General features: G+C 43.4%; 1 protein-coding gene across 1 annotated transcript; it reads right to left on the bottom strand.

Moving 5' to 3' along the window:
* PPT1 (palmitoyl-protein thioesterase 1) lies at positions 1-25405 on the bottom strand. The gene is made up of 9 exons (XM_049878894.1): positions 25251-25405; positions 21820-21929; positions 21033-21160; positions 20594-20664; positions 18370-18472; positions 6127-6217; positions 5191-5289; positions 3832-3903; positions 1-1427 (listed from the first exon to the last, which is right to left on the bottom strand). Exons 1-9 carry the CDS (start codon positions 25372-25374, stop codon positions 1305-1307), a joined length of 921 nt encoding a protein of 306 aa, XP_049734851.1. The 5' UTR covers positions 25375-25405; the 3' UTR covers positions 1-1304.
* Positions 25406-25833: the final 428 nt, after the last annotated feature.

Here is a 25833-nt window from a genome sequence, read left to right on the forward strand (position 1 = left end):
TAAGAAACTACTCTTTATTTTAGACAACCTCATAAAATTAAACTCTTCTCATCTTCCACCTCTTGCCCCTAATATCCTCCTCATCTTGGGTGAAGGATAAGGCTTGAGAGAGGGAAAGGAGAAAAGGGTAAATTTTGCAACACAAACAAGGTACTTCGATCAAAGCATAGCTAATCATTTTCCCAAACTGGCATTTTGCAGAACAGTCTTCCAGAAAGTGTTGATAGGTTTGTGGGGGGCAAGGAGTGTGGAAACACCAAAACTTCTGTGCAGAAATAATGTGGGAAATAGTAGATTAAGGTTAGTTTTCTTCACTGTAACAGGAATTCTCAGTGTCCTTAATATTCTAATGGGAGCTGATCTCCAAGAGGAGAAAGAGTATAAAGCCTTTTCCAAGCTTTTTGAGCAAATAATCGTATTTTTACAGAGCACATCAGAAACAGTTGGGAGTATGCTGGTAAATATGATTTTTTGGGATGGGAGTTACAAAGCCTGATCTCTTCACATTTTCCTATACGTTCTCTGCTAAAGCCAGTAGTATTGACTAGAACCCAGACAGTCATGTGAAGACACTAAGGATAGATTTAGTCAAGGATGGAATGGAAACAATAGCTGTTCCCTCGTTTTTCACTTCCACTCCTACCATCATCCCCCAGCTAACGAGATGTACATTTCCTCCCTTAAGCAACCCAGCTGAGTGCTACTCTTCTCTTTTTGTGTCAGAGTGATTAATTCGTCGCTGCCTGAGACAAAATGAGTGCTACAGAGGCAAGACGGGGGCAAGGGGAATCTGTCTAGTAATTGCTAGGACACCACGGAAAGCAACGTATTACCCAAGCAGTACTTTTCTAAGCACAGGTTAAATCTCCACCAGCAAAACTGAGCATTTAGATAACTCAGGCCTGGGTACTGGCCTTTCCTCTTGGCTTGCAGTGTGACCAGACTAATGGATTCCCCAGAAAAGGTGTCTGCCTTTAGCATCTATCTCACTGCTTTAATTCAGGCTCCTCTGAGCCTGACACTGACTTGCAGGAGACTCCCTAAGATTTAGCATGACCACATCAAAGGGTTGTAAAGCTATCTCCATGGTTATTAGCTAATAAACTTCCATTCAACACCATATGGTGATAGGATAAGCAAAGGATAAGATTGGAATCTTTCCGAGCAAGGCGTGTTAGATGATGACAGGAGAGAAGGATTAGTTGCAAGCTGGATGCGAGCTCAGGTTTGGGCATGAGAGGAACTGTCTCCCACAGGTCTCAAGTGAAGGGGCTCCCTGAGCTCTGGGGCAAATGACAGGAGTTTCACTGAAGGAGGGGGATGATGTGGGCATCAAACCATTCCTCAGACAGCTGAAGGTGGTCCCCTTCCGCAGCCAGGAAGACCAGCTTCCCTGCCTTGTCCATTTCCTTTAGCCCCAGGCGGTCCTGCAGAGAGAGGACGTAATTAATCAAAAGGGTTAATGAAAAGTTTTACAGTAAAATACTAAAATGTTAACTTGAGAAATATTTTCAAAATTATTCTCTCTGAATATTAAAATAATTGAGGTATATTTGTAGAAAATACCAAAAAGGATACTTTGTTTTTTTTTCTGAGCATTAAGAATATATATGCAGTTGAGATTGTTCTATACATAGTTTTACATTCTGTTTTCTGAAAAGCTTCCCAGAGCTTCTGGAGGACGAACTATGAGTGGGCAAGCCACAGACAAAACTGCCTCAGGATGGCAGAGTTAAATGGACCAAGGCAAAGACAGAACAATAGCTAGGTGACTTAAACATATCCAACTCTTAAATACCTAAACCTGGGACACTTTCATACCCTGCTGTGGAAAATGTCATTCCTCATAGCCTGGGTGGCACAGAATATATGCCCCTGGCTGGGAAAATGAACAGTTTGGATAGGGCAAGAATGATGTTTCTGCCATGGCTACCATCAGCTTGAGTTTCACAATAAGGAAGTTCTTAGTTGTATATTCTAAAACTTTTTTTTTCCCCTTTAGTAATTGTGTTTTAGGTGAAGGTTTACACAGCAAATTAGGTTTCTTCCCCTTTAACAGTTTTTATACACATTGTTCCATGCCACTGGTTATAATTTCTACAATGTGTCAGCATTTTCATTATTTCCAGTTGTTCTGTTTCCACTGATTTAGCTTCCCTTCCTCTCCTTGCCTTCTCGTCTTTGCTTTTGGGTAACGGCTGACCATCTGGTCTCATATAGTTAATTGTTAAAGGGAGCACAGTACTCATGGTGATATTATTTTATAATATCTGTTATAAAATAGCTATTATTTTATATAGCTGAAAGGTGACCTACAGAAATAGCTTCAATTCCAAGTTCAAAGGGTATCTTAGGGCAAGAGTCTTGGAGGTTCCTCTAGTTTCTATCAGTCCAGCAAGTCTGACCTTGTTTTAGGAATTTGAGTTTTTTGCTACATTTTTCTCCATTCTCTCCAGGACCTTCTATTGTGTCCCTGGTCAGAATGGTAAGTAGTGGTAGCTGGGCAACATCTAGTTGTTTTGGTCTCAGGTTAGAAGAGGCTGTGGTTCATGTGGGCTATTAGCCCCATGGTCTAAAACTCTTATCAGACCCTAACTTCCCTTTCCTTTTACCTCACCCAAGCTGGTGGGGGGGTGGGGGGTGGGGGGGGGCAAATGAAAGAGAAAAGCCAACGAAGGGCAAACTGACTTCTGAAATTATCTGGAGGAATTTTAGCAGGTGATCAATATTGATGTAGCATTTGTACATGTCTGGGAGAGTCCATCTCCAATATGGAAACCCTGGTGGCCTAGTGGTTAAGAGCTTCAGCTGCTAACCAAAAGGTCAGCAGTTCAAATCCACCAGGTGCTCCTTGGAAACTGTATGGGGCAGTTCTACTCTGTCCTATAGGGTCGCTATGAGTCGGAATCGACTCAATGGCAATGGGTTTGCTTTTGGCTTTATCTCTAATGTAAAATCCTCAGAGCATGGAACTGGAGGTGGCAAAATGCTACTTGAGAAACAGGATCCACAGCCAAACAAAATCCACAGCTCTATTTCCATTCAATGTCCTGCAGAAGGAGCTTGGCCTGTCAGTTCTTATTTAAGCGGGGGCACGTTAACACTGACCTCCACATCTGCTGTCAAGTTAGCCCCTAACTCACGGCAACCCCATACATAATGGGATGAGCCCATTGTGATCCATAGGGTTTTCACTGGCTGATTTTTGAAATAGATGACTAAGCCTTTTCATCCCCTGCCTTAGTGTGGAAGGTCTACTGAAACATATTTGGCATCACAGCCACAACCAAGCCTCCAGTGACAAGCGCGTGGTAGCTGCACACGAGGTGCATTGGCCGGGAATAGAATGCAGGTCTTACGTATGGAAGGCAAGATTTGTACCACTGAACCATTACTGATCACTAATTATATGCCAAGCACTGCTCTAGCCAATGTTTTAAAGTAACCCCTCTCTTCTATGCATTCATTGTGCATGGGGGCTTCCTGGATTTGTAGTAGAGTGCACTGCAGCAAAGGAAGCCAGTTCTAAATCTTTTTATCAAAAGGAAGGAGTCAGAGATGGTGTGGCTGTTGTGTATGCTTGAAGAATAAAACCATGCGCCACAGGCCCTTCCATCTTCAGGATGTAGTAGCTTTCTGTAAACCAGCACTTGATTAGCTAGTGCAACTATCAACAGCCTAACAAACCTCACCCATGTGAGACATCAGTCACATGCCTCATGGGCACCCAGTACTCTGGTGGCTCTACCACCAGAGGATGTAGCAGCTTCAGGAACCAGGAGCTAAATATACAGCGCTAACCTCCTAAAACAAACCTGTCCTCCCAGTTACCTGTATGTACAAAGTGGTCTTCTGTAAGGGGATGGTTTCCTTGGCTTGGCCACTTCTGTAAAATCCAAACCACTGCAGGAGGGGAGGAAGAAGCAAGGTCAGATCATACATGCTGCCCACACTGCCAAACTAATTTGAGACTGGCTCAGACCACCAACAAACTAAACATAAAGCTATTGCAAGAAGGAAAAATGGACAGGATATGTAGTAAGTCATGTCTTTCTAAGGATGGATCCTGAGGAAAAAGTTCATCTTTCCAAAGAGCTTTCCATTTCCTAGAATTTCTGCTTCCTACATTTATTGAGCCACCCCACCCTGTGTAAAATCCCTGTGCCAAACCCTAGACATTCAAAGATGAATGTATGGTCCCTGTTTCCAAGAAGCTCACAGTCTAATGAGACACAAAAACAACTAATTGTTTAGCACAGGGATTGTTAAACCTTTTATATAAAGGCCAGATGCAGTATTTTAGGCTTTAAGGGCTATATGGTTACAACTACTCAATGCCATTAATGCAAACGCAATCAGACAATATGTAAAGAATGAGCATGGCTGTCTGTGTTCTAATAAAACTACTAAAATTTGAATTTCATGTAATTTCAAAGTGTCAAAATATTCTTTTGATTTTTTTCAACCTTTAAAAATATAAAAACCATTCTTAGTTCGTGGTCCATACAGAAACGGGTGACAGGCTGGATTTGGCCTATGGGCCATACTTTGCCAACCCCTGGTTTGGCATAATATGAACAGTGCTCTAACAGGCTGATGATTTTACAAAAGAGGGAGCAGTCCTGCTTGGAATATGGATGGTGTCCTGGGGATAGTGACATTTGAGTTTGGCGTTGACAGATCAGTAAGAAGCTTGTCAGGTGGAGAAGCCAAGGAAGGGCATTCTAGAACTGGAAAAGCATGGACAAGGGCATGCAGGAGTGAAAGCACACGCCAAGTTCGGGCACGTTGAGTAGTACAATGTGGCTTGGTCAGAGTGCATAAAGCGGGCAGTGAAGGGAGATGAGGCTGGAAAGATAGGATTAAGCTCAATCAAGACAGATCCTGAATGTCAAGCTTAGGAACTCAGGGATTTTGGGCTAGTGATTCTGATCTTTTTTGGGTCATGGATCGATTTGAGAATGATGAACATTACAGACCCTTCCCCAGAGAACACAATTACATAGTTTTACATATACTTTCAGGGGGTTACAACCCTCAGTGACCCATTTATAGACTTGGGTGAAAAACTCCCACCCTACACAAAGGTTGATGGAAGGGACTGAAGATGTGCTCCCAGCGGGAAGCTGCATTTGAATGCCATTTACTCCTACGGTCTCCTGGCAGGTTGTGTCCTAAACAGTGTCTCACCTCAGAATCCACAGGGTCCACAATGGAATCGTTGAGGAATTTCACCATCACAAACTTCTTCAAGGCCATCAGGTTCTTCTTGTAGGATTCATTGACACCCTGGAGGAATGGCAGTAGCACCTCCATGATATTGCCATTGGATTCCAATGGGGGGACTTAAGCCTCTCAGTGCTCTAGTCTCCCTGACTTTGGCCCACCATGTTTCTTTTCCCCATGGGGATGGCTGCTTTTCCAGCTCCCTGCCCAGAGTGTACATTTTACAGCCTTTCCTGCTCATCCTACCTGACTAATACTCCCACACCGACCATGGCATCCAGTGCAGCCAGGAATCTGCCACAGTACACTCCAGAGGCACTCACACAGGTAAAAGCTGCTTGCCAGAGAAAGCTGGGGCAAAATAAGAAACTGCAAACTCTGGGCAGCTGTGTGATGCTAGTCTGTATTCTTTTCCCTCTTTATTTTCTTTAAGGTTTTCTGTTAAAAAAAAAAAAAAAAATCCCTCAAAATAAGCCTAATATAATATTGAGCCATCTAGTTTACCAGACTCTCCCAAACCAAGTCTGTGACATACTCAGTCCCTTCTGCAGTTAATAAATCTCTCTTCTGCGAAAATCTGTCCCAAAAGAGACCTGCCAAGAAGGCTTCCCTAATTCGGAGAGCAGCTGGGGATTTCTGCATAATCCAGGGAGCAAACAAATGAGCTTATCCTGCTTCTTCAACACTAGGAAAGGGAAAGCACTTCAGGGAAAAAAGCCAAACATTTCCACTTCCCTAAAAGGAACTAAATCTCATAAGCACTGCCTCCCAAAAAACAGAACTTCTGCTTCCCGAGTTCTGCTCAGGATATTTTGGGTAAACAGTCACTGCTGATCTGTTCATGATGTCCTGACTAGAAAAATGAGTGAATGACTATGGCAGCCTGGCTCGGGTGCTTACCCTCTCCTGATTTATATCTGCCAAGAAGATGCTGTGGTTGCGGTATGTGTCCTCCTTTATGGGGTCATGCCAGTATTCTGCTTGCACTAGGCTGCAGGAAGAAAACGGAATGGCGGTGACCAAGCTGCATGTCAGTCAGCATGCCTGGGGCTTGCCCTTGTGTGCAGGCCACCAGGAGACTTCAAAGACAAAAGGCTTAAGCCCCCACGTCCCAGGCTTCAGGAGCTGGTGACAGCGGTGCATGACAGCAATAAAGTGCATGAGCTTGAAAAGGGTAAAATTCATCCCTACTTAATGAGGGTCTGTTATGCAAATCACCATGAGGACAGAGAAGGGTCTTGCCCTCCAATAGAGAAGACAAGACTCCACCTATGAAACAGTTCATCAACAAGACACCTGAGGCAAGGGCTGGCTATTCGACACAGTAGAGCAAGCCAAATGGTTTAGGAAAGCTTGTCAATATCTGGTTCCCTGAGTTTTATCATACTTATCATGCCCCCAGGTCGTGGCGCGTACCGTTCCATCCCCACAACCTCATCTCCTTCACTTCTACTCATCCTTCAAGATTTGGCTCAAACATCATCATCTCTGCCTCTTCCTCTTCATCGAGTCCTCCATTTCTCCTTGCATCTTGCCATCCTCAGACAGGGATGGATGCCTCGTCTCTCATTCACAAAGCATTTATCGTACTGTTCAGTGATGACACCAGTTTCCAGTATTCCGGTATGTCATGCATTTTTAAGCACCATAAAGCAAGTATTTGGGTTGTTACAATATTACTTCAGACACAGGTTGGCGGTTCTGTTCACACTTATTTACTTTTCTCCAGTCTCTCTCCTCCTCATTACTCTCCAGCTCCCCCTCCCAAACCTGGCACCCTGACGGCCCCCCCTACCCCGCGACAGCTAGTTTCCACTTAGTTCCTGCATCTACACAGCAGCACCCCCACCCAAAAAAGGGGAAAAAAAGCAAAACTCAACATGGATCTATAGTGGGAGATGTCCTCTGGGGAAAAAGAGAAATTGGAACAGGTTGGCAGTGAAAAAAAGTCAAAATTGCAACAGGAGCTCCCTAGTCAGAGTGCAAGAGCTGCCCAGAGGCGGCAGTCCTAGAAGCTCCACTCAGCGGAGCAGGAGGGCACTCAAGCCCAATGGAACCAGCTACACCAGAGAGGATGGCAGCTCTTCATGCCCAGGAGCAGACAGGACTGAAGGTAAAGGAAGCAGCAGTCAGATCTTCAGCAGTCAGGGTGATATTCTATAACCTGTTTATAAATGTATTTGAAACCTTTTAAATGTTTAGTTTCACTGATTTTTAAAAATTGATGAACTATGAACATTTGTAAAATAATAGTATTAGTACTGATCTTGTCATTTTGTTTTAGTATTGCTATTGCTTACGTGAGAAGCGTTGGTTCCGTCGTTCCCCTATAAGACTATAAGCTCCTGACTAGAGCAGATGCTCAGCAGTAAGCGTTTGCTCAATAGAGTGAAATGATGTAGGGATGTCAGACAAACTATTAAAAAAAGTGAGCTTAAAGGAGGGATAGAGCTTAGAAGCATAAGGAGGAGGATGCACAGTACAGTTAGAAAGAATAACGGAAGAAAAGCTTCAAGAGTAGGTGGTATCCATACATCTACAGACAAATGATTTTTGACAAGGTCCATCCAATGAGGAAGGAAGAGTCTTCAATAAACGGTGCTGGGAAAATTGCATTTCCACACACACAAGAATGAATCAGGATCCATGCCTCATACCATACACAAAAACCAGTTAAAGATGGATCAAGGACATAATTGTGAAAACTATGACCATAAAATTCTTAGAAGAAAATACTGGGAAGTGCCTGCTGGGTCTAGTTTTTAACAATGGACTATGAGATATAACAGCAAAAGCACAAACAGCAAAAGACAAAACAGATAAATGGGACCTCATAAAAATTACTCTTCTTCATCAAAGACCTTTATCAACACAGTGAAAAGACATCCTACAGACTGAGAAAAAAATTCAGAAACCATATATCTGATAGGGTCTGATATCCAAAATACATAAAATATATAACTTAACAACCAAAAAAAAAAAAAAAAACCCAAACAAAAAATGGGCAAAGGACTTCAACAGTTCACCAAAGAGGATATTCAAACAGCCAGAAGCACATGAAAAGATGCTCAGTGTCACTGGCCATTATTGTTGTTGTTAGGTGCCATCAAGTCAGTTCCGACTCATAGTGACCCTATGTACTACAGAATGAAACACTGCCTGGTCCTGCGCCATGCTCACAATCATTGTTATGCTTGCGCCCATTGTGTCAATCTATCTCATTGAGGGTCTTCCTCTTCTTCACTGACCCTGTACTTTACCAAGGATGATGTCCTTTTCCAGGGACTGATCCCTCCTGATAACATGTCTAAAGTATATAAGACGCAGTCTCGCCATCCTTGCCTCTAAGGAGCATTGTTGTACTTTTTCCAAGACAGATTTGCTCATTCTTTTGGCAGTCCATGGTATAGTCGATATTCTTTGCCAACGCCACAATTCGAAGCCATCAATTCTTCTTTGGTCTATCTTATTCACTGTGCAGCTTTCACATGCATACAATGCTACTGAAAATACCATGGCTTGGGTCAGGCACACCTTAGTCTTCAAGGTGACAACTTTGCTTTTCAACACTTTAAAGAGGTCTTTTGCAGCAGATTTGCCCAATGGAATGCATCTTGTCATTTCTTGACTGCTTCTTCCACGGGTGTTGATTGCAGATCCAAATAAAATGAAATCCTTGAAAACTTCAATCTTTTCTCTGTTTATCATGATGTTGCTTATTGGTCCAGTTGTGAGGATTTTGTTTTTTTTTTTATGCTGAGGTGTAATCCATACTGAAGGCTGTGGTCTTTGATCTGCATCAGTAAGTGCTTCAAGTCCTCTTCACTTTCAGCAAGCGAAGTTGTGTCATCTTGCTTGCACAACACAGGTTGTTAATGAGTCTTCAATCCTGATGCCCTGTTCTTCCTCATACAGTCTAGCTTTTTGGATTATTTGCTCAGCATACAGACTGAATAGGTATGGTGAAAGGATATAACCCCGACGCACACCTTTCCTGACTTCAAACCACGCAGTATCCCCTTATTCTGTTCGAATAACTGCCTCTTGATCTATGTACAGGTTCCACATGAGTAGAATTAAGTGTTCTGGAATTCCCATTGTTTGCAATGTTATCCATAATTTGTTATGATCCACAGAGTTGAATGCCTTTGCACAGTTAATAAAACACAGTGTCATGGATTGAATTGTGTCTCCCCAAAATATCCGTCAACTTAGCTAGGCCATGAGTCCCAGTATTGTGTGATGAGCCACCATTTTATGTGATTTCCCTATGTGTTGTAAATTCTATCATTATGATGAAATAAGATGGATTAGCAGCAGTTATACTGATGAGATCTACAAGACTAGATATTGACTTAAGCCAACCTCTTTTGAGATATAAAAGAGAGAAGTGAGCAGAGAGACAGGGGGACCTCATACCACAAAGAAAGCAGCACTGGGAGCAAAGCGTGTCCTTTCGACCTGAGATTCCAGTGCTGAGATGCTCCCAGGCCAAGGGAAAACTGATTAACGAGGACCTTCCTCCTGAGCCGACAAGAGACAAAGCCTTCCTCTGGAGCCAGCGCCCTGAATTCAGACTTCTAGCCTATTGAACTGTGAGAGAACAAATTTCTCTTTGTTAAAGCCATCCACTTGTGGTATTTCTGTTACAGCAGCACTAGATGACTGAGACACACAGGAAAACATTTTTTCTGGTCTTCTCTGCTTTCAGCCAGGCTCCATCTGACGTCAGTAACAATATCCCTGGTTCCACGTCCCCTTCTGAATCCGGCCTGATTTTCAGGCAGTTTCCCGTTGATGTCCTGCTGCAGTTGCTTTTGAATGATCTTCAGCAAAATTCTACTTTCATGCGACAGACATGTGCGGACACTGGCTATTAGAGAGACGAAAATAAAAACTACACCGAGATACCACCTCCTACTATTAGAATGGCAATGATTTAAATGAAGAAAAAAAAAAAAACAGAAAACAACAGTGGTTGATGAGGTTGTAGAGAAACTAGAGCCCTCCTCCACTGCTGGTGGGAATGTAAAATAGTACAGCCACTGTGGAAAACGGTTTGGTGGTTCGTCAAAATGTTAACTACAGAACTACTATATGTTGATTATGGTTATGTACCAAAACCAAGGGTCCCTCTGTGGCACAAATGGTTAAGAACTGGACTACTAACCAAAAGATTAGTGATTCAAAGCTACCCAGAGGCTCCTCAGAAGTAAGGCCTGGCAATCTGCTTCTGAAAGCAACCTTGAAAACCCTATGGAGCAGTTCCACTCTGCACACATGGGCTCTCTATGAGCTAGAATTGACATGATGGTAACTAACAACAACCAAAATCAAAAAAATAAAACCCACTGCCATCCAGTTGATTCTGGCTCATGGCAACCCCATGTGTTACAGAGGAGAACTGCTCCATAGGATTTTCTTGGCTGTAATCTTTATTACATGCAGCGCTGGAGGTGCTCCCTCATCTATGCAAATTGGGAAGACAGCCACCTGGCCTACCGACTGGAAGAGATCCGTATTTGTGCCCATTCCAAAGAAAGGTGATCCAACAGAATGTGGAAATTATCAAACAATGTCATTTATATCACACGCAAGTAAAATTTTGCTGAAGATCATTCAAAAGCAGTTGCAGCAGTACATCGACAGGGAACTGCCACAAGTTCAAGCTGGATTTAAAAGAGGACGTGGAATGAAGGCTATCATTGCTGATATCAGATGGCTCTTGGCTCAAAGCACAGAATACCAGAAAGAAGTTTACCTGTGTTTTATTAACTATGCAAAGGCATTCGACCATGTGGATCATACCAAATTATGGATAACATTGCAAAGAATGGGAATTCTAGAATTCTTAATTGTGTTCATGCAGAACATGTACACAGACCAAGAGGCAGTTGTTTGAATAGAACAAGGAGATACGGTGTGGTTTAAAATCACGAAAGGTGTACATCAGTGTTGTATTTTTTCACCATATTTATCCAATCTATATGCTGAGCAGATAATCTGAGAAGCTGGACTATATGAAGAAGAATGTGGCATCAGGATTGGTGGAAGACTCATTAACAACCTGTCATATGCAAATGACACAAGCTTGCTTGCTGAAAGCAGAGAACTTGAAACACTTAATGATGATCAAAGACTACAGCCTTCAGTATGGATTACACCTCAACATAAAGAAAACAAAAATCCTCACTACTGGACCAATAAGCAACATAAATGATAAATGGAGGAAAGACTGTCAAGGATTTCCTTTTACTTGGATCCACAATCGACACCCATGGAAGCACCAATCAAGAAATCAAACGACGTATTTCACTGGGCAAATCTGCTGCAAAACAAAGATGTAACTTTGAGGACTAAGGGGGCCTGACCCAAGCCGTGGTATTTTCAATCACCTCATATGCATGTAAAAGCTGGAAGATGAATAAGGAAGACTGAAGAAGAATTGATGCATGTGAATTGCAGTGCTGGCAAAGAATATTAAATATACTACAGAGTGCCAAAAGAACAAACAAGTCTGTCTTGGAAGAAGAACAGCCAGAATGCTCCCTGGAAGTGAGGATGGCAAGAACTCCCTCTGGCGTATTTTGGACATGTTATCAGGAGGGACCAGTCCCTGGAGAAGGACATCGTGCTTGGTAAGGTGGTGGATCAGCAAAAAGGAGGAAGCAATCGATGAGATGGATTGACACAGTGGCTGCAACAATGGGCTCAAACATAGCGACAATTGTGAGGATGGCACAGGACCAAGCAGTATTTAGTTCCGTTGTATATAAGGTGGCTATGAGTCAGAACTCACTCAACAGCACCCAACAACAATAACAATCTTTATGGAAGCAGATCACCAGGCCTTTCTTCTGCAGTGTCAAGTGGGTTTGAACTGTGAACCTTTTGGTTAGCAGCCGAGTTCTTATATAATATCTATCTATCTATATCTATATATTTACTGTGATTTAGGTGAAAGTTTACAGAGCAAATTAGTTTCTCATTAAACAGTTAATACACAAACTGTTTTCTGACATTGGTTGCCAACCCCCATGATGTGTCAACACTCCCTCCTTCTCCAGCACAGGTTCCCTGTTTCCATTTGTCCCATTTTCCTGTCCTTTCCTGCCTTCTCATCTTTGCTTTGGGGCTGGTGTGCCCATCAGTCTTGTATACATGATTAAACTAAAAAGCACGTCCCTCATGTGTGTTATTGTTGGCCCTGTAGACCTGTCTAATCTCTGGCTGAAGGATGAACCTCAGGAGTGACTTCAGTACTAAGTTAAAGGGTGTCTAGGGGCTACATATATTTTTTTAATAGACAGAAAAGATATACCCTACTTTCTTGACAGTGGTCATCACTAGGGAGGGAAGGCAGAGAATGAGACCTGGGAGAGAGATGTAGAAGAATCCAATTTTATCTGAACTGTTTCTGTTCTTAAAAAAATATCTGAAGCAAATATGACAAAATATTAATTGTAGCTCCGAGTTACACAGTAGTTTGTTACTTTACTCTGTACTTTTCTGAGAAGCTGAAAAGTCTCTTAGGGAGCTTAAGTGGATGCCCCAACATTTCCAGAAAAAGTTCATCAGCTGAGACCAAACAAGTGGAGAAAATGGGAAGTATGGAGAAAAGCACTCTGTGAGAGTCACGGAGGGCAGGGAGGAGGGCAGGGAAGAGGACAGGGAGGGCACAAGCCCTGCCAAGCACCGTGGCCTGCAGACTGGGAGCTGGGGCCAAGGGAGGGCAAGCTGGGTACATCAGAGATGACACAGAGGAAGATTAGAGGACATAGCCAAGGGCAGGGTAACACTGGAGTATACACTGTGACAAAGGGTGTAGGGGCAGAGGGTGGGGATGCAGGGATGGCAGGGAGAAAATTGGAGGAAGAGAAAGCTGGGCAGGGCTGACAGTGGCTGCAAAGGACAGAGGGGAGCTAGAGGGCAGATCTCGCATCCAGGAAGGTGAGCGACAGCCGTCACACCGGCAGCATTCCTCACTGCCCCCACCATGCCGAGCCAGGGGACGGGCTTGGCGAGCGCTTCCTCCGTGGATACGGATGGTATCAGGACGTCCACTTTGCTTTGTCAAGGGTGAGTTATCGAGGAGTGTAACGGGCATCTTTTGGGGTCCGTAACTAAACCAAAACTGCACTCTTTCTGCTCCACCTACTGGTGACAGGGGCAGGTATGGTTGGTACCGGTGATCCCACTTCCTTGGCCACAGCTAATGACAGCACAGGCGGGGACCTGACGGGAGTGGGGCATGGTCCCTTCCCTGAGAAATTAAATTGAAACTAAGAGATTCCAGCCTCGACTGGAACAGAGATTAACAATTTGGAAGCTGTGCAAGGCCCCCTTTCACCTGGTGGGTGGCAGGAGGTGCTTGGTGAGCATGGTGAGAAAAAGACGGTGACAGAGAGAGAGAAGTGAGGACAGTGGGAGCAAGGCCGCCCTGGCTCCCGAGGGGGCTCCCGTTTCTTGATTTCAGTCCCTCCCTCTAAGGCCCTGCTACTGATTTCCCTTTCCAAATGGACTTTGGCTTGATTTGGTTTCTTCCTTGCAGTCAGAATCGCCGCTAATGCAAAGGGCAATCAGGAACGGTATTGTCAAGAGAAAACTATTTCCTTTTGCTATTTTACAGAAAGTAAGCTGTCGCCATTGCCTTCCCACCCTCTACTTGGGCTACCTGCCTCTTTCGAGTCTCATATTGGTCATCTATTGAAATGAGTTTTTACCCATACAAAGAAACTTTAAAAGTAAACAGCAAACAAATCCACTCTGTAAAATTAGAAAAGTATTCTAAAAGTTAATCTGTAAGTGAGCTGTTGAGAACTCAGAAGACACTTCCCCGTGGAAACTGCGTTATAAATGGTGTTCTGCAGCCGAGCTCAAAGTCTTGTTCACCTACAATGTTATAAAACAGACCCCAAGTCCTTTCTTTCTGCTTCACCTCACCGCCCCACCCTGGTGTCCAAGTGGTCATCATCCTCACCTAGACCTCACTGCGAGAGCCCCGGCCAGTCTCCCTGCTTTTCCTCCAGCCCCTTACAGCCCACTGTCTGCAAAGCAGTGGAAAGCTTCTGAAAACACTCAGGTCACGTTATTCTCCTGCTGAAGACCTCCCGGGAGCGTCCCATGATGTTTAGAATAAAATCCAAACTCTTTCCATGGCTGACAAGTCTTGCATGATGGAGCCCCTGCTTCTCTGTCTCACTCTCCCCACCTGTCCCTAAACTCGAATCAGCAAATCAGCGGGGCCTAGAACAGGCCACGCTCTCTCAGCCTCAGCCTTGGGGCATTTGCTGGCTGTGCCCTCTGCCTGATCCTTACCTTCTTAGCTCCTCCCATGCTCCTTCCTTCTCACCCTTCAGATCCCAGCTTAAATACCTTCTTCAAAGACCACTCTGTGTACAGCAGGTACCCCTCCGTGACTCTCAGTCACTGCATCCTGTTTCTTATGTCGTGGCCTTTTTACTGTTAGAGGTTATCTAGTGCACCTGCTTACTGATAGACTTCTTTTCCCCACTAGTGTGCTACTTCACGGGAGCAGAGACCCTGTCTTGCTCTCCACTGTATCCCCAGGACCTACAGAAAACCAAACCCATCGCCATTGAGTCAATTCCGACTCGTAGCAACCCAACAGGACAGAGCAGAACTGCCCCATAGGCTTTCCAAGGCTGTAATCCTTATGGAAGCAGACTGCCACATCTTTCTCCCGCAGAGCAGCTGGTGAGTTTGAATCACCGATCTTTTGGTTAGCAGCCGAGCACTTAACCACTGGGCAGTTAATAAATGTTTAAAACATAGCACCACTAGTGATAACAATCAAAACTTGCCTACTTAATACGAACTCAGCACTGTACTAAATGCTTCATACCTATTTTGATTAACCCTAATAACAACGCTGCAGGAAAGTACTATTATTAACCTCACGCTTGCTACTAGTAGCCGCCAAGTTGATTCCAACTCATGGTGACCCCACGTATGCAGGGTAAAACCGCTCCACTGGATTTTCAAGGCTGTGAACTTTTGGAAGCAGATTGCCAGGCCTGTCTTCTGAGCCACCACCAGCCTTTCAGCTAGTAGTTGAGCATTTAACTGTTTGTGCCACCCTGGGACCCCATCATGCTAGAGATGAGGAAAATAAGGCTCAAAGACACTCAAGCCCACAGAGCTAGATAAAGAAAGAGGGAACGGGAGGTTGTTGTTTTCTTTTTTAAATTTTTTGCATGTCTGAAGATGTTTTTATTTTTCCCCTTATGCTTAATTGCTACGTTAGGTTTGGGTACAGAATTCTCTTGGAAATCATTTTCTCTCAGAAGAGAAGGGCAGGGCACCACTGTCTTCCAGCTCCTAGCGTTGTTGTTAGGGGGTGTGCTGCCATTAGGATTCTAACTCTTTGGATGTGGCCTAATTGGGGTCTGCTCTTTACTCCTGGTGTTCTGAAATTTCATGGGAATCATGGATCTTGAGTACTTGGTGAGCCCACTCAATGTGGGAATTCATGTCCTGTTCTGGGAAATTTTCTTATATTAATTCTTTGATAATTCTAATCCACCCTTTCCCCTGTTCTCTTTCTCAAACTCGGATTAGTCATATATTGAACTTCTGATCTGCTTCTCTAATTTTCTTATCTGATCTCCCCTTTTTCCTACCTCTTTGGGTTTTTGTTCTAATTTCCAGGAAATTTCCTCAACTTTATCTTCTGGTACCTCTAATTTTTTTTTTTTTGGTTATCATGTTTTTAGTTCCTATGAACTCTTACTCTCTGTTGATTTTATTAGCATTCTGCTTTTGTGTCATGGATGCAATCTCTTCTTATCTTTCTGAAGATAATAATTATAAGCTTTTTTCCCTTAAGTTTTCTTCTACTCCTTGAATTTTCCATTTGTTTCTCCCCAGTTCCATTTTCCTTTTTGTTTGTTTTGATCTGTCTATCATGTTGAGGCTTTCTTCAGATATCCGTCTGGGGGTCCTTGGCTCACTGTTCATATCTAAGCGAGGCACGACAAAGCTGACTGGTAGCTCTGCATGCAAGGTCAGGGCTTACGGACTGCTGGCTTCACTATAGGGTAGTCAGGAGGGGTCCCCATTTGCTGGAGGATTCCAAAACATCAATTTGTAGGTCTCTTCTCTTGGGTCAGTTTTACCAGAGAGGGGTCCACCAAACTTCTGCTTAGCAGGTACTAAGCCTGACTGCTACTGCTCTGGGAGCCGAGTGGGAAGAAAGGGCATACGTTTTGTTTGGCATCTTACCACCATCCTATGCTTGGTATCCCCAAGTCTAGTGCTTCTCTAGTTAAGTTGCTTCAGAGAATAAACCTTGCTTCCCCTGTCAGGTGGGGGAAGACAGTCACTTAGATGTGCAGGGGATTGGGAACTTGACCATTCCTTCTAAAGATTTTCAATAGTAACAACAAAAAACTGTTTTCAGTCCTATCCACTTACCCCCTCATCCCAAGGTACCTCATGCCTCTGATTCCTGAACCTTTCTGGCACTCTCAACACATGACCTGCTCCCTTCTTGTCAGTGTATCCCTCTACTGACATAAAAGTTTCGGCTGTTTCTGCCCTGCTAAAACAGTTATCACCCATTCATCTGCTTCCTCTCTCACGAATGTGTTGTCATCTTCTATTAACTCTTATCTCCTCTCCTGTTCTCTTCGCCCTGGTGGGTTTATCTGTTTTTATTCTTTGACTATCACTTACTAAAGTTTAAGGAGTAAGTGAAGATAAGCACATCAATCTACCACTTACAGTCCAAGTGTTGCTTTTTCTTCCCACTCACTGCTCATTTATAATAAGTAACAGGATTCTTATTGCCAAGGGTTATGTCTTGGTTCACAAAACAAAGAAATACAGAGAAAAGGATAGATTTGAGGCATCTGGACAACAGTTAGAGGAGTGAAAAAGGAAGAATGGAGGTTAAAGACACCAAACCCACCCATGAGAACAGAGAATATGTAGGATATAAATAACCAAGCTGTGACTAGTAAAAACCAGGTAAAGGGTAAAAAGCACAGTACGGTTCATGAGTTGCCTGAGGGGAAAGGAGGGAGGTGGGGACACAAAGCATCTTAGCTTCCTGCACTGACCATCAGGTGGCACTGTTGATTCCAAGACAGCTTAGCCCTGGTGGGACAGTGGTTAAGCACTCAGCTGCTAACCCAGAGGTCAGTGGTTCAAACTCATCAGCTGCTCTGCGGGAGAAAAATGTGGCAGTCTGCTTCCATAGAGATTTATAGCCTTAGAAATCCTATGGGGCAGTTCTACTCTGTCCTATAGGGTCACAGAGTCAGAATCAACTTGATGGGCATGGGTTTGGTTTTGGTTAGCATACCCAACAAGTCCCTGAGTGAGTGGTGCAAATGGTTTGCACTCCACTACTAACCTAAAGGTTGGTGATTCGATCCCACCCTGTGGTGCTACAGAAGAAAGTCCTGGCAATCTGCTTCTGTAAAGATTACAGCCAAGAAAAGCCTATGGAGCAGTTCTACTCTGTAACACATGGGGTTGCCATGAGTTGGAAATGGCAATGGGTTTGGCTTTTCTTTTTTAGTTAGTGTAGCCAAGGTAGAGAAGGAAAACAGAGCTAGCTAGAGGTAGTTTCTATATGTGAGTCATTCACGAGGCTGTGCCTTGGTAAATGGCTTCAAGGAGACGCTGGATCGAAGAGTTGTTATTAGACAACACTTGGAAAACCCACAGGATAGGTAACAAAACCGTATCAGCTGATCCCAAATCCCAGTTACCATATTCCAGACCTGCCCCATCAGAATTTCTAGGAATGGAGCCGTGGAATCTATTTTTAACAAATTGTCTAGTGGTTCTGATTAAATATTTAAGTTTGAAAACAACTGAAATAGAACACACTCCAAAAGTGATTCTCTATATACTTTAAATACCCAAACACATCTGAGTAGTTGGGGACACTGACGCAGCTGTGGTTAACCCCCTGCTACTGACAACACAAAGAACCTGTCCTCCAAATGCTAATAATAATTTCTGGAGGTCAGTACTCTCTAAATGTTTTTACAAAAATATCTCATTTAAATATCAATAGCAACTACTTCTGGAATCACTGTTAGCATGAAAGTCGGCAGAATATTTTTGCACAAGGACAGGTCTGTATCCTTTTCAGCTAACCACACATACCGTTCTTGAACGGCTTTGGAGTAAGCCCCAACATTCAACGTTTTCCTGATCAAGTCACAGATGTGAGAGCTCTCTCCTGGGCATCGAGGGAGTCCAAAAACACCTGCAGTGGTAAAAGACAAACAGCCATTAATTTAGTAATCAAGTATTCAATACCCACTATGTGCAAGGCACTGTGAGAATACACAGCAAACAAGAGTCAGACCCTGATTTCACTGATTCTTTGCTTTAAAAAGTAACGTATTGAGAGCTGGTGCTAGAATGAGCTTCCCCTGGGTGCTCCCACTCTTTTTCGCCTCAGGAGCTTTGCGCCTGCTCTTTCCCGGGATGCACTTCTCTTGTTGTTTCAAATGGCTGCGTTTGTTCTCATCTCTCAAGTCTTAGCTTAGAGAGGCCATGTCTGACAGCTCTATCTAAAGAGCACCCCTTCTTCCACCCCTTTCCCTCACACCCAGTTATACTCTCAACCTCATCATTAACATTTTTTGAGAAACAGGCATAGTTCTGAGCATATATGGGCAGTAATTAATTTAATCCTGACAACCACCGTGTGGAAGAGATATCATTATTTGTCCCATGTTATACGCAGAATTTAAAAAAAAACCACTGCCATCAAGTCGATTCTGACTCATAACGACCCTACAGGACAGAGTACAATTGCCCCACAGAGTTTTCAAGGAGCGCCTGGTGGATTCGAACTGCCGACCTTTTGGTTAGGAGCCGTAGCTGTTAACTACTATGGCACCAGAGTTTCCATATTGCACATATAGGAAACTTTAAAACAGAGGTTAAATAAAAAGCTTGTCCAGCACAGGGGGACAGAAGCTGGCTGAAAGGACACAGAGAATACAAGGTGGAGAGGAGTGTGCTGTCTCATTAGGGGGAGAGCAACTGGGAGTATATAGCAAGGTGTATATAAATTTTTGTGTAAGACTGACTTGATTTGTAATCTTTCACTTAAAGCACAAAAAAAAAAAAAGCTTGTCCAAAGGTAGACAGTAAGTGACAGAGCCAGGAAGGACTTGAACACAGGCACTTTGTCTCCAGAGCCCACACCTTTAACCACTACAGCCGCTAAACTGTCTCTCAAATATTATCCTTTTTTTTTTTTCGTTTACCACAGTTACGACTATCTGTGCGTATTTTATTTGTTTGCTTGTTTCATGTCTGTTCTCCTTGCACTAGAACGAATGCTCCGTGAAGACAAGGACCCTGTCTGTCTTGTTTCTGGTATATAGTAAGTGCTCGATAAATATTTGTTGAATGATGAATGAAAAAGCTGTTTTTACCAACTTGCATTTGTAGGATATTATACTTTAAAAAAGCAGTTCCCTACCTATTATTTCACCTAATTCTCCCAGAAGTCCCACAAGATGGGCAGTCATATTTCAGTTTCCTTCATCTGTGACAGGGACCAAAGAGACCAACTTGCTTGCCGGTAAGTAACAGTTAAGTGGGTGAATCCAGGCTTCCTGATTATAAGCAGAATCCTCTGCCCCTACATTACACCAGCTAATAGCTATATCCATCATGACAGAGATAAAATTCTATTCCAAAGACATACCATTCCCCAAAACTATGCAATTCTGTTTAAATAGAAAACCTGTTGTTTTTCAAAGGGCTTGATCTCTATTGTTAATTTTATAGACAAAAAAGCTTAGGCACTAAGCTTCAACAGGACATTGCCAATGTCAGGAAACAGGGAAGGTCATTAGATTTTCCTAACTTCTCAACCACCATCTGCTGCAACTATCTCACCTCCATGAAATCATATCAATTAAAGTGGAGAGAAGGGGACTTGGCTGCCTAATGTACCCTGTGTTTCAGGTCTCTGGAGTTCTAAGTCTCAACCTATTTCTTCATTAATGCTGGCTAGTTTGACCATCAAGGAGCCCTGGTGGTACAGTGGTTAAAGCGCTCAGCTGCTAACCAAAAGGTCAGTGGTTTGAACCCACCAGCCACTCAGGGGGAGAAAGATGTGGCAGTATGCTCCCAGTAAAGATTACAGCCTTGGAAACCCTATGGGGTCCCATAGGGTCGCTATGAGTAGGAACTGACTCAATGGCAGTGAGTTTGGTTTTGGTTTTAGTTTGCTCATAACAAGCTGGAGAAAAAGGATTTTGCAAGGATGGCTGACTTCTTGTGCTAATAGAGCTGCTGGCTTTTTAAAAATAGTCACATGGGTTAGAACAGAGAAGAAGGGAAGCAAAGAGGCCAAAGTTACCTTGTTGCTGTCCCCCAACAGAGATGAGATTGATCATGGGAGGTGATGGGCATCTCTGAGCCACTGCCCTCCTGGGGGAAAAAAAAGGGTTATCAGCTCCAACTGTCAGAAATGTATCATCATCAGCTCTATAGGTTAACCTACTTAATCCTCAGTGGTTCCCCAAAGTCAGAGAACTTCACAATTTGCCTCTGATAAGGCCAAACACAAGTCTCAATTCTTTCATAAAAAATAAATTAAGGCCAAACAACACAATTCTTGATTCTTTCATAAAAAATAAATGAAGTTCCATAAAGCTTCTGACACAGACCTATTTTAGAATGGTTTCCCTTCCAAGACAAGTGGGAATCCCAAAAAAATTAGAGGAGTGAAGCTCTCTGAATAAAAGAAGAAAATCCAATCCATGTTAGGTGGTGCTATATAACAGAAAGGAACTCACAGAAATTGGCCTCCCTGGGAGAATCCCATAGCATTGTAGCCGTGCTGCAACCTAGGGTCCTCAGCGAGAGTCTGACACACTGTCGACACTTGGGAATTGACATTCAGGAAGAAACTGTTCTCCACATCCTAAAAGAGGAGCCACAGAAACATGAAGGGAAAACTTGTTTAGGTGGGATCCTCACATAAACCACTCAGGAGTTAAACTATCATTATACGGTCTGCTGCTAAAGATGCAAAGTAAAGCATTTTTTTTAATTTTTTATTTTATTGTTGTTGATAATATACACAGCAAAACATACACCAATTCAACAGTTTTTATATGTACAATTCAGTGATGTTAACTATATTCTTCTAATTGTGTAACTATTCTCACCCTCCTTTTGAGATGTTCTGCCCCCATAAACTCACTGCCCCTAAGGTTCCTATCTAATCTTTCGAGTTGCAGTTGTCAATTTGATCCCATAGAAATAGTTGTTAAAAGAGCATAATGCTCAAGGCAGACATTTTTCACTAGTTAATCTAAACTATTGTTTGGTTTTAAGAAGACTTAAAGGGTATCATTGATTTAAGGTTTAAAGATCATCTCAGGGCAATAGTTTCAGGGGTTCATCCAGCCTCCATGGCTCCAGGAAATCTGCAGTCTGTGAGAATTTGCAATTCTCTTCTGCATTTTCCCCCTTTTGATTGGGATTCTTCTATGGAATCTTAGAAAAGATAGCATTTTAATTATACATTCTTTGAAGGTCAGTAAACCTTCAAAGAAACAGAGCTGTGAAGGGCCTTACCTCTGTTAGCGTCTTCCCAATCTCCAAAGATAAGACATAAATTCCAGGTATTTTCCTCTCAACCATTTTTTTAACAGCACCCATGCTGAAGGGATTACAACAGCTGTCTCCTAGCCAACAAAAACAATGACAGAAACTCATGCATAAAAACAACATTATTTGCATCTGAAATAAGCAAAGGTATAGAGACCAAAGTTTCACCAGTGGAACCATAGTTTAGGAAGCAGTGAGTTTCTGTTTATGGTGATGAGAAATTTGGCAATGACTATGGGCGATGGCTGCACAGCATGATTAAAGTAAATTGATAACACTAAATTATATATGTGAAAAATGCTGGACTGGCAAATGTTGTGTTACATGTATCTTTACAACAATTAAAAAAAAACAGCAGAAATTAAGCAGAAAACATAAAGTGAAAAGGTTGGGTGCTTTTGTCAATTTTATTTTTAAGGTAAGATTGAAAAAAAAAGAACACTCCGTTGTCCTCTGTTACAACCTAGAGAAAACACTGTTAATGCTTTCTTTGCCTCTCATGCTGGGGTGTGATTAGATGACCAGCAAAGTATTTTCAAAACTAAAAAACATAGCAAAACAAAAATGACATTATTTGCTTAAAAAATCAAGTTTACGAAGTAACAATAAGCTTCAAAAAGTCCACTAAGACAACAAATTTACAAATGCAAAATAAGCAGGGGTCACTTAGCATATGGAACATTTGGGGTTAAAAAACTCAAAAGAGCTTTGGAATCTGATTTATCTTCAGGGCCAGGACTAGGGTGAAGCAAGTGAGGTCCCTACAGCACAAAATTTAAGAAAGCACTTACGCTCAGGGCTGTGCAAGTGCTGTCCCTGAACTTGCACTAACTTGAAAGTGAGTGTCTCCTTAAAGTTTGCACTCTAGCTGCCTCACTTGCCTCAATCTAGTCTCAGCTTTGTTTCTCTTCTTGTTATCAAAGAGCCAGAGCTAAAAGCCAGAAGCAACCTGATTGGCCACATAGTGGGAACAGACTGAGATCATTTCCCATTTTGAACTTAATCATCCCGTTTTTAATCTGAGAGGAAACTTAAGAACCAGTTTTCAAAGAAGGAAAAGCTGAGGCGCTCAAACATTCCAAGTTCACGGAGAGGACACAGGACTGGGCAACACTTCCTTCTGTTATACATAAAGTCACCGTGAGTCGGAGCTGACTTCACAGCAACTAACGGCCCCGCCACCACCACCACCACCGACAGAGCATCCTCTATTTCTCTCAGAACATTCACGCTAAACTGTGACTGTTGGTCACTTAATTGCCTCCCCTGTGGTCTGTGAGCTCTGGGAGAATACGGAGCATTTCATCTTCTGTCAACTCTTAACCCCCATTATGACCCGGGAGCCCTGGTAGCACGCTGGTTAAGAGTGACGCTGCTAACCAAAAAGGTCAGCAGTTCAAATCCACTAGCCACTCCTTTGGAACCCTATGGGACAGTTGTACTCTGACCTATAGGGTCGCTATGAGTCCAAATCGACTTGACAGCAACAGGTTTGGTTTTTTGGTTTTGGTTATGGGCCTAGGTCTGGCACAGAGCTTGGAAAGAGTTGTCTATACTTGCTAACTCAAATCCATCTGAACGTATTTCTTTATCCCATTCCAGTCAGGCTCTCACTCTCAACACTCAATCAAAACTGCTCTTGCCAAGGTCATTAGTGATCTTCATATTACTATATCCAACAATCAATTCTCAGTCCTTAATGTTATCTGACTTGCCAACAAGACTTGATACAAGTGATCAATCCTTTCTCCTTGAAACATTTTCTCCCCTTGGCTTCCAGGGCACTGTGCTGTCCTGACTTTCTTCCACCTCACTAGTTGTTCCTTCACTGTCTCCTTGGCTAGTTCCTCCTCATCTCCTCAACCTCCAAATGTTGGAATGCCTCAGGACTCAGTCCTTAAATCTCTTCCCTCCTCTATGTACACACTCCCTAGGTGGTCTCACCCAGTTTTAAGGCTTTAAATACCATCCACATGCCAAAGGATCCCAACTTAAATCTCCAGCCTGTACCTCTGTCCTAGAGAGACTCCATACTCCAAATGCCTGTACAATATCTCCTGGATGTCTAACGAGCATCTCAATCTTAGTAAGTCTAAAATCAGACTCTTGATCTTTTCCACATCCCAAATTTGCTCGGGCAAGACTCCCACCTTGGGGAATGACAATTTAATCCTTTTAGCTTTCCAGGCCAAAAACCATGGAGTCATCCTTGACACCTTTCTTTCTTTCTCATCTGCTCTATTAGCAAATCCCACTGGTTTCATCTTCAAGATATATCCAAAGTATTGACTATTGCTCAACACCTCCATTGTTACTATACCATTCCAAGCCGCCATCATCTTTTGTTTAAATGATCTCAACAGCTTCCCAATTTGTCTTCCCACAACTGTCCATGACCCACTACAATCTAGTTTCAGTGAAGCAACCAGAATAATCTTTTAAAATTAAGTCAGATCATCTAAAGATTAAAAAAAAAAAAAAGTAAGATCACGCCACTCATCTGCTCAAAATCACCCAATAGCTTCCCATCTCACTGTAGCCAAAGTCTCTACCTTAGACTTAGTAGGTCCAACAACGTCTGTATCCCTCCACCTCTCTGACCTACGCCCTTGTTCACTCAGTCCCAGCCACACTGACCTGAATGCTGTTCCTTGAACATAGTAGACATACTCCTTCCTCAGGGTCTTTGCATTTGCTGTTCCATCTACCAGACATCCACATGGCATCTTCCCTTACCCACTGCAGGTCTCTGCTCTGATGTCATTTTCTCAAAGCCTTTCCTAATACTGATCTACAAAGTTGCAAGCTCCCACCTCCACCTCTATAACCCCCTCTCTGCTTTATTTTGCTCCATTGCACATATCACCAGTTAACACACCATGTTTTACTATTTCTTTATAATCTGTCTCTACCACTTGGAAGTTCCAAAAGAGCAAGGAATTTAGTATGTTTAGGTTATTGATGTATCCTCAGCACCTAGTAGGTGCTCAATAACTATGTGTTAAATGAGTGAATGAACTGTAAGTGCCCCACAAATCTTTGTTGAATGTGCGAAAGAATAAAATGGAAGCCCCGGTCATGTAGCCAGAGCCCAGGTCGCCTAATCCACTGCAGGATGCTTAATCCTGACGTCACTGCTGCGAGGATTCAAAACCGAAAGCATGTAAACCCCCCAGCGCGGAGCACATCTCACTAGGAGCGCTCACCGAAAGACAGAGCCCATCTCCTACTCCTTTCCAAGGCAAGGCAGCCCCCAAATTCTAAAACTTAGGGCCAGCCAGGCGCTGTGCGGACCACCGTCCTCGCCCTCCACACTCGCATCTTACAGACGTGAAACCAAGGCTGGGAAAGGAAGACAGAATCGTCAACCCCTCCTCACCCTCTTCTCACTCACTCACCCATCCCATGCCAGATCACCAGCGGCAGCGGCGTCGGGGGGTCGAGATGCCCCAGAGCCCGGGCAGCGCAGAACCCCGGCAGGAGAATGACAGCCAAGAGCCACAAGAAGCAGGGCGAAGCCATCTTGACTCAGTCACATGAGTGCAGGCGCGCGCCCCAGAGGCGCGCCGCCAGGGCCTGGGCGTGGCGCGGGCGAGTGGGCTGCAGGCGCCCTCTGCCTCGATCCGCACCCCGCAGGGGTGTGCGGGGGACGTGCGACGCTCAGAGCGGTAACGCCCTCGCCAGGGAGCCTCTTGGCCTGGAGTTTGCGCTCTAGTAGTCCGCTCCCACAGTGAATTATTTGCCCGTCCCCAAATGGGTAATCAAAACCAATGCTAACATTTATTCAGCATTTACTACATGTCAGGCACTATTCTAAATGCTTTACGTCTGTAAACCAATTTAGTCCTCATAACACTATATACACTTCTCCCCATTTTACAGGTAGTGACACTGAGCCGCTGAGAATTTGGATGAGGTGCCCAAGGTCACAGAGATAGAAGATGGTTGGGTTTATAGACCTTGCTCTTAACCACTGCACTA

This window comes from Elephas maximus, chromosome 3, assembly GCF_024166365.1.
Source record: "Elephas maximus indicus isolate mEleMax1 chromosome 3, mEleMax1 primary haplotype, whole genome shotgun sequence".
Classification (NCBI taxonomy): Eukaryota; Metazoa; Chordata; class Mammalia; order Proboscidea; family Elephantidae; genus Elephas; species Elephas maximus.

Bases quoted from the DNA above. Each gene is read 5' to 3' on its own strand.
- PPT1 (XM_049878894.1), bottom strand. From the start codon at position 25,374: ATGGCTTCGCCCTGCTTCTTGTGGCTCTTGGCTGTCATTCTCCTGCCG. The intron at 21,161-21,819 runs GTAAGGCCCTTC...CTCCTCTTTTAG, and splicing joins TTGGGAAGACGCTAACAGAG to GATGTGGAGAACAGTTTCTT. The intron at 18,473-20,593 runs GTAACTTTGGCC...TTACCACTGCAG, and splicing joins TGTTGGGGGACAGCAACAAG to GTGTTTTTGGACTCCCTCGA.